Genomic DNA, 8733 nt, shown 5'->3' with positions numbered 1-8733 from the left:
GCCAAGGGGTCAAACCTGAAGTGGGGCGAGAGGGAAGGACTGAGGACCATTGTCCTAAAGAAAGCCAGACTTAGTTGTGAAAGGATAAACCCATACACAGATGTTCTGTCAAATCCTGTGCTGTTGGTACACACTAAAAGGAAAAGTGACATCTCATTTGGTTTACAGTCATTTGATATTCTCTCAGCTGGAAGCACTGTAGGCTGTTTTTATATTATTAAGTAATTTCACACGATTTACTTCTATGCAAGAGATTAAACTCAATCCAGGAATCAACTAGTAAAGAAAGTAATTTATAGGAGATCAGTGAAATATGCCCTTCTGTGATGTTATTTGTAACTATCCTGTTTGGCATGTTGTGGAAGTGACTGCACAGAAGAAGTTACTTGATGAATGTTTTATTGGTATGGTCAATTCAGCAATTAATTACAGTTGTTTATGTACTAATTTTCCAACTCTGTGAATCCATTTAAAAAAAGCCATTTAAAAAAAAGAAATATAAAATGCAGCTTTTTATCAACATTACACTTTCAATTCAAGGTATTTCATAAGCAATTTCCAAAAAGATCAATACAAATGTCTTAATGTATTGCCATGTCACTTGCAGCTCAACATAGCTCACACACAGTATTAAAAGGGCAGTGGTAATGTTCACCAAAGCAGTATTGGCAAACCTTGTTCTACTCAGTGCATGATTTCTAGCATAACTCTGAGACCTGGGGATGAATGCTTCGGAGATTTAAAAGGCACATGTGTGAATATTTCACGTGTTCCTTGGGTATAGATGCTTCAGCTTGCCTTACTCTTGTGTACCTTCTTAAGCACCGTGAACCCGTGCCAGCTCAGTTAAAATAAATCTCAGTTCACCATGATCTATTGCATTGATGGCCACAATGGTTTTTACATGCCACCTTGCTGTCTTTTAATATCTCATAATTGTCGTACCTTTGGACATTTGTGTGTTGGATACGCAATACATAACTGCATGCGCCCAGCCATCCCCTGTGTCCCATTTCCCTATATGCACTGTGCTTCTCAAATGGGTATCCACTGCTTCATTCCGTTTCAACTTCCGGTTCAGTGTATGATGACAAATCTCTTCATCTTCTTGACCATTTCTTCCATCAATGAGCGAACAAGTGTCTTTAGTTTAAAGCAACCTCCTATTGAACATTTATTTCCCAATGGTTCCATTGCAGGACAAACTCATATCTTTTCTTCAAAATGTGTCCATTGAGTGAAATGCCCTCCAAAGTAATCCTGATGCAGAGAGTTATTATTCGGTTTGCCTTTTTATAAGTGATTACAATGTTAAGCCACCAATAACCTGCTAACAATCCTCTCAGAATAAAGGCCAGGCACTGAGACCTATTCTTAATGTTATTTCTATGTAGCCCTCCGGACCTGGTGGCTATCGATACAACATTTAAGTATTTAATTTGAAAGCATCGGTTCCACACTGACACCTTTACAATACCACTTACATACTCTGTACAGTCATTGCCTTTTTTTAAAAAATGTCTAGTAACCTCTATAAATTTAGACTGGTGTTCTTCTCTGAGAAAAGTGATTGCTGCTGTTATACTAAGTTCATGGCATTCAGAACATGACCTCGAAGGCTGCAGGAAGGAAGAGAAAGGTCTAAGGAGAAGCAGGGGTGAGGCTGGATGGGATTGGCAAGAGGAAATGAAGCCCTGTGCAGTTGCGGTTATTCTCCAGCTATGGGAGCAGGTTAAACTCTGCAGTAAGATAGCTCAGTAGATTCATTCACTTGCTATAGTGGTCTCTGTACAAACTGCAGCCCCAAGCTGTGAAATTGGGCAGGACCACCTCAGCAATTCATCTTTCCAAAGTTGACGAAGTTAGCAAGGTTCAAATGGACGGTTGTAAGATTTCCTATAAGACAAACAGAATCCGTCACATGTCACGCATGTCTGGGTTTGCTTTTCATGGTTCGGGCGACAGTGCATTCAGTATTATTGAGGTGAATAATGTTAGAATACAGAGAATTCAAAACAGATATGCACCTCTGAAAACCCTAAAGGCCGGCGAGGAGTCGGCCATGCATTAGGTGTGCATGAAGTTTCATCCTGCCGAGTTTGGTTTCCTGAGGATCTTTCAGCCTAGCTATTTTAGAATAGGGAGAGATCGAGGCTGCAAGTCAATAAACTCTGGCGGGTCAGTAAAGCTGAACGAGAGGGGGTCAAACAAAAAGCCTACATGATGCAGACTTTCCTCCGTTTCTGGATATTTTCAATATGTAAATTTCAATTAATTACAGATCAAGAATTGCCGTTGTGGTATATACAATCAATGTGGACAACAAGGATGATTTAGGAATCTATTTTTGAGCCATAACAGCTTTCGTAACAGTGGCATAATCCATCTCTGCGAGCAGAGGATTGGTCCTCCTTGGTAGCTTTATAAACTAGTTAAAGTATTTAAAAAACGTTTACTAACATGACCCGTCAATTATAACTTCATCTGCAGCGCAATCCCCACTGTGTTCGATTTTATTTTATCAGTCTAGTGATCTTGGTCTTTGTAATAGTTACAGAAAGATGCAAGGCCTTGGCCTTGTCAAACCTATCGAAGAAGACTCCGTTGATTTGCATCCAGCTGATCTTCAACCACTTCTGTATTCACCTGCACACTGCGTGGGATGCACGTCACAGGCAGAGCTGTATATTGTGCAAAGGAATAAAAATTCGCGCTCAGTCGAGGAAAGAGATTATGAAAGAACTGGACAGACAGAGGGAATAAACAAGTGCCCCTCCTTGTCGTACACACAACCCGATATGCTATGAGCCCTTGCTTCAGCTGATGGACTGTCCAAGCAAACTGAAAAACCTGTGTAACCGTTTCTCATTCTGTCAGCAATGAAGGTTTCAACACTGCACTGGTCTACCTAATTCATATGTCATTGGTTTCTTAGGGTCAAAGTAAAGGATTCTGGAACTGTGTCCTTCAGAGGCCAAACGTCTCCCTCCATCACTATTTCGTGATCTGTGTGGGGCCACTCTCAGAGGTGCCCCCTGCACGGGTCTGGACTGCACAATACCAGATGAAGATGAACAGCCCTACGGGAGACAGAAAGGAAAACAAGTTTAAGTGGTACCTTATTTGGCTCTGAATGTATACAAAAGAGCAATTTTAAAGCACCTTTTTAGTACTTTATGTTCCTCCCACCCATCATGCATTCATTGATTTCGGCTTCCATTCCTCCTTCCCTGCCTTGCGTATCCATCCTTTTCACTGTCTTTAGGCAGAAAGCTCCCAGTTCTGCCTCTTAGTTCTGCTCACAGCCTTCTCTATCTGCAAGCCTGTGACACTTCCACCTGCAACCTTCTACAAGCAATCCTACCCCGGGCATCGCCCAGGACAGATTCCACTTTCTGTTTGTTTATCTATGTGCTCCTCCAATTGTAGAGGTGAGCGCCTTCCACCTACAGCTCTCGCCATTAACTACTACTGCTTGTGTGCTGAGCTTCTCATGTCTTCAGAGTTTGCACTACACTTCTTCGACCTCCACCTGTGGTGCTGAGTTCCTTCCCAAGCTCATCTCAACTTTCACCTACGTCTTAAGCTACTATTGAAAGATGTTCACATGCTCATGTTTTTTACTGTTGCGATGAATTTCCATACCTGGTTCTGGGGACCAACAGAGTGGTGATTTAGGGAGCCCAATACCACAACGAGCTAGTGGATGTTGGGCCTGAGGGCAGTATGGTAAGGATCCCCTGGTAACTCTCCCCAGGCCGTGTCCCAGGGCAGGGAACAATCACTGTCCCTTATTAAAGGCCAGTCCTGGCAGCCTGGATTCTTCCCACTTCTCCCCTCAAACAGAGCAGGCCAGTTTTTAAAGTTTTCACCCTCCTAATCCCCATTGTGAGGCTATGCAGGGCAACAGTAATGGACCCTATCCCTACATGAGGGAGCCCAAAGCTCTCCCAGAGCAGATCCAAAGCTTTCTGTAAGGAAAATCACTTCCATTCAATCAAAATTAGCAGTGTGTGTTTAGATACACTTTCACCTATCGAGCACATCAGAGAAATATTTCCATACATACAATGTGGCAAGTCCATGGCTTCCCCAACAAGTAGCATGCAAGAAAAGCAACAAAGCACAATCCAGTTACACCATCCAAAGGTGGCCACAGCAAAATATAACTGGCAGGTAAACAACATTAAGATAGTAGCCCAGAGGCAGACAATCTATCTAGGCTTCCAGCTCTGGGAGAGAACATCGCGTGAGGGCAGCATTAAACAAATATTGAATAAAAGCGATCAAATGGTCTATCAAATGTAGAAGATCCTTTGCAAATTCTGCAGGTTCACAATTAAGCCACATTTGACTTATTATGTAAGTTAAGTGGTCCTCAAGATAATGTACGGGGTGGAAATTAACCCAGTAAGTCTAACTATTCCCTGGGTCAGGATCGAGGGTTATATATGGAAAAAGGTTCTAAATGTACCAATGGGGACACCAATGCCATCAATTCATTATAAACTGGGGCTTCTATCCTTGGCATATTGGTACCAATGGCAAGCGCTGACCCTAACAGAATTTTTTGAATCCAATGAGAAGCACACTTTTTGAGAATTTAGGAAAATAACTAGTGTCAAACAATTCACCATTTCTTACTGATATAGTCAGTAGTGTTGATACACTTCTATTTGACTGTGGTACGGGTAGACGAGAGTCCAGAATCAATCAGAAAACGAATAAAAGAGATGGACTGGATTTGTGCAATTACCATTGTCAGTAATTACAAAATTCATACCACATGTTTTAGGATTAACAACCCATTGGGCCTGTTGCCAACATATTCAAAGACATTCAGTGTCCAAGAATAAGGAGTCAATTCCTCCGTTTTCACCTCAATCTATTGCCTATGGAGAATTAGTGGCTAAGAGATCTATACGTACACCTGAAATTAAAGACAGGGTGTTGTTACAGTAAAGAGCCCAATGAGAACTTGCATCCTATAATGGTAGATTGCGGAGCTCTGAAAATAATCAGAACATGTTTTCTGAGTAGATTTCTGTCAATGGGCAAGGTAGATCTGGCACTAGAAGTCTGGGACAGATTAAGTGGAGATAATGAGGTATTTTTGACCGTAGAGGTGATCAGAATGTTGGACAAGCTTGGTTTCACTAGGCCTAACTAGGAACGTGGAGTATGCTTTGTAGGTGTGGAGAAGAAACTGATTAATCAAATAACTACAGAAGAGGGTTGCACATGTTGGTGTGTTGATTGTTTAATCAATGGAATGAGTGGTACCTATTTTGCCTGATTTGTAATTTTTATATTAATTGTGAACGTGTGAAGAATGTTAGTATGGTATATTTATTGAAGAGTGTATTAGTGATGAATGAATGTTATTCCTTAAAAGGATATATGACTGTTTTTTCGTTTATGTATTTTGAATGCATCACTTGCATTAATGTTGATGTGTAAAAGTTCAATTTTTGAACATAAGCACAATAAAATAAAATAAAAAACAAAGCAACAATGCATTATTCCCCGGTGGAATATTCTCATTTCAGGGGTACAATATTGCAATTTCACTACACGCACATTATTCTGAAGTAAAATAAAGATTGTAAACAGCTTACCGAATGTATTTCCAGCATTTAATTCACATGCATCAAGCCTCGTCTCAGCATTGGAAGCATAGAGGAGGGTCAGAGGGGCTAATGTAACTCTCAAGATGGCGCACAGGCATGTTATGGACTTGGTCCAGTCCCTTGAGCCCAAAGCCCCCTGATGCACCTAGGGGCAACAACCAATACCAGCTTCCACCCAGGTAAAAGCCACAGGTGCAAGCCCCCACTAAAAGCCACATGGGCAAACCCTCACTAAGGGCCTCATTAAGAGTTTGCTAGTCCGGAAACAAGGTTAAGTTCACCGGCACCCTTGTTCCCAGATCGGCAAACTCCGAGTCTGCCTGCCGTGGCCGCCGTGCCCGACAGGTCTGACCCTGCCGGGCGAGGCTGCCACTGTAAGCAGACCAGTCAGGAAGAATGCTTCTGTGTCCCAACTCCCATAGAATGGGGAATTACATTTACCAGCGCCTGACTTCCTGGGCCGCCAGAGATGTAATTTCCTGGTGGCAACAGGAAGTTCAGGCGCCGGTCAAATATTATGGGTCCGGCGGTAACCCGCCTGTAGCACTGGCAGGGTTGCAGCCAGGCCCGTCATGAGGTCCTAAGTGTCCATTCCAGGGTAATCAGAGACCCCAGAAAAAATGCATGCAGCGCCAGCTGATCAGAGCTGTTGGGAGGAGCAGGGGGCTAAAATGTGGTAGTTGCTGGGGCCCGGAGAGTGGTGGAGGAAGCAGAGCATGTAGACTGGAGAGCACTCGAGGAAGCAGAGGCTGGAGAGATTGTGAAGAGTGGAAAGGTGGTGCCAGTGAAGAGCAGATGGAGACGGTAAGAGGAATAGGGTAAAGGAGCAGGTGGCAACCTCACAAGAAGAACGTGAGTACAGAAGCAAGTGGTGAGAATTAAGAAGTCAAATGAATAGGTTTTAACATTAGAAGGAGGGTGGTTGTAGGAGGAGGTGATAACGGTATCCGGTAATTTTTTTTTAAAACTTATTTTCGAAACAGCATTTTGTCGAAAACATTTAGCCGATTTTTTCTTTTTGGTTTTGTAAGTACAAGAAAGTGTTTAAAAAAAGGGGGGTTTGAGGGGAACCCCCCCATTTCAAAAATCAAATTAAAAAAAATAAACCTTCGAAGAAAATAAAATTCGGCTCAATTGTGCAGAGAAAATGGCATTCGAAAATATGCCATTCGAAAAAATCACTATAAATCGGTGATAACATCAGGAGAAAGGGTGGAATTCAAGAGGAGGTGGCAAGAATCAGGGTGCAGGCAGAAGTGGTGAAACCCAAGGGGAAGGAGAACGTGATTACATCGGAGACTGGGTGGGACATAGAGGAGGCAATAACAATGAGGAAGACGATGAAGGAACATCAGAAGGAAATGGTACTAGTGATGTTACTATGGAGGCGGCTTGAGGGGAAACATCAAGAGAGGAAGGGAATAGCCTGGATGAGATAAAAGCCCAGAGGAGCCAAAGTGTTAGAATTAATAACAAGGGGTGAACAATCCATATAGATTACATGGTGACAACCTGAGAGGAGAGTGACCGGGCTACATCAGGAGCTATTAAAAGAGGAGGCAAGAACATCAGATAGTGGAGAAAGGCAAATGCATCGCATGATTTCTTAGATAGCTGGAGCAGGAAAGTTACTGTTGGGCCAGCTTGCTCTAGACAGGACTGGAATGTGCAAGGAGCACTGGGACTGGCTCACAGAGAATATTGTGAGATCAGAGAGGGGAGGAGAGGAATCAGGAGGAACCCTAGGTATGGCTAAAAAACTCTCTGGTTCTCCCCTTTAGCTATACTTACTAACTAAGCCGTCTTTCTTGCAAGATTTTGTGTCTGAGTACGTTTTGGTATTTGGGACTCCAGAATGCCCAAATCTAGATAAGATACATAAGAAGGATTTGGGTCACACTAAGGCTCACAAATCCAGGATGTTGTGCAGTAATCCCTCTTGAGCAACATGAACTGGGACAATTCATCCAGAGGCCAAGAAAACCTAGTAACCTGCAAATTGCCAACGAGAAATTGTGTAAGTGGAGGGCCTCTGACAGAAAAGGGACACAAATCCATCTAGGAAAAGAGCCAACTTGTCCATTGCTTTGTTTGGGAAAATCCCATTCTCATTTAAGTTGCCCTTTTTGTAAAACAAATCCCTACATAACATATGGACTTAGTGTACTTCTTGGTCCTATGACAGGTGATGTCTGAAGTGGGATCAAGAATGGTTAGGCTGGTAAGCTTGCCCAACAAGACAATACCTAGGATACGTACCTTCACCCTCCAATCCTGAGCCAAGAAGGATTATATTTTCCTGCTTCGTAAAGGAAACCGACAAACTTGAGGCCTCAAAACACATCATTCAGGGTTGTGGCCCACTCATCAACCCTATTAAAACCAATAAAGGAGTCCAAACTTAGTCAGTGAGGGCGTGAATCTATTAATGCACCCTTTCATGACTTATTAGGCTTTTCCTTCAAATCCCAGGTGCAGGATGCCTATAGACTCTCCTCACTGAACAAGACTCTGAGGATCTCTGGGAACCCAAAGGTTCATGCAGTGACTTGAAGGAGCTGTTGCAAGCCAGAACTCATATTTGACTAGATCACACAACTAGGAAGACTCTAGCAAAGTAGGACCAGCAGCAACCTCTGCACCCTCTAAACGGCTCAGTTTTCTTCATCATACCACACTGTAGGAGACAAAGGGGAAACAGGAACAAGTGCCTTTCCAGGTCAGCAACATCTTTGTATAGTATCAGTCCGACCCCACCAAGTCAGTGCAGAACGAGGAGGAGTCAAGGTCTAGCCTGTGTCAGTTGAGATAGTCCTTTTGGGTGGTTTTGGACTTTTCTTTCTTGCAATCACCAGAGTCTGTTGTATCAGTGTCCTTGAAGAGGTAGGGCCCATCCGGACCCGCCGCCACAATGACCTTCTGTAGGTAACCACACGTACGGCACAGTGGCAGTCAGGCAGGACGTGTCCCGAGATTGGGGGGAAAAGACTAAAGGCACATAAACCCTCCTTAGGTTGATGGTGGAATAATTCAGGCACACGGATGGATGGTAGTATTTGGAAGACTTTCCGGAATGAAGATGCAGGAAGATGCAATAGGAAAT

At 43.1% G+C, this 8733-nt stretch overlaps 1 protein-coding gene across 2 annotated transcripts in view; it reads right to left on the bottom strand.

Moving 5' to 3' along the window:
• Window positions 1–390: 390 nt before the first annotated feature.
• ADGRG5 (adhesion G protein-coupled receptor G5) overlaps window positions 391–8733 on the bottom strand; it is a 651384-nt gene continuing 643041 nt past the window's right edge. For both annotated transcript variants that reach the window (XM_069654199.1, XM_069654209.1), the window contains one exon: window positions 391–3080. In XM_069654199.1, coding sequence (XP_069510300.1) covers window positions 2995–3080 — 86 coding nt within the window. In that variant the 3' untranslated portion in view covers window positions 391–2994. The remainder of the gene's footprint in view (window positions 3081–8733) is intronic.

Source organism: Ambystoma mexicanum, chromosome 1p, assembly GCF_040938575.1.
Source record: "Ambystoma mexicanum isolate Mex_15411 chromosome 1p, UKY_AmexF1_1, whole genome shotgun sequence".
NCBI classification, from domain to species: domain Eukaryota; kingdom Metazoa; phylum Chordata; class Amphibia; order Caudata; family Ambystomatidae; genus Ambystoma; species Ambystoma mexicanum.
Note: the sequence above shows the minus strand (reverse complement) of the source record. Positions and strands in the feature narration are given on the sequence as shown.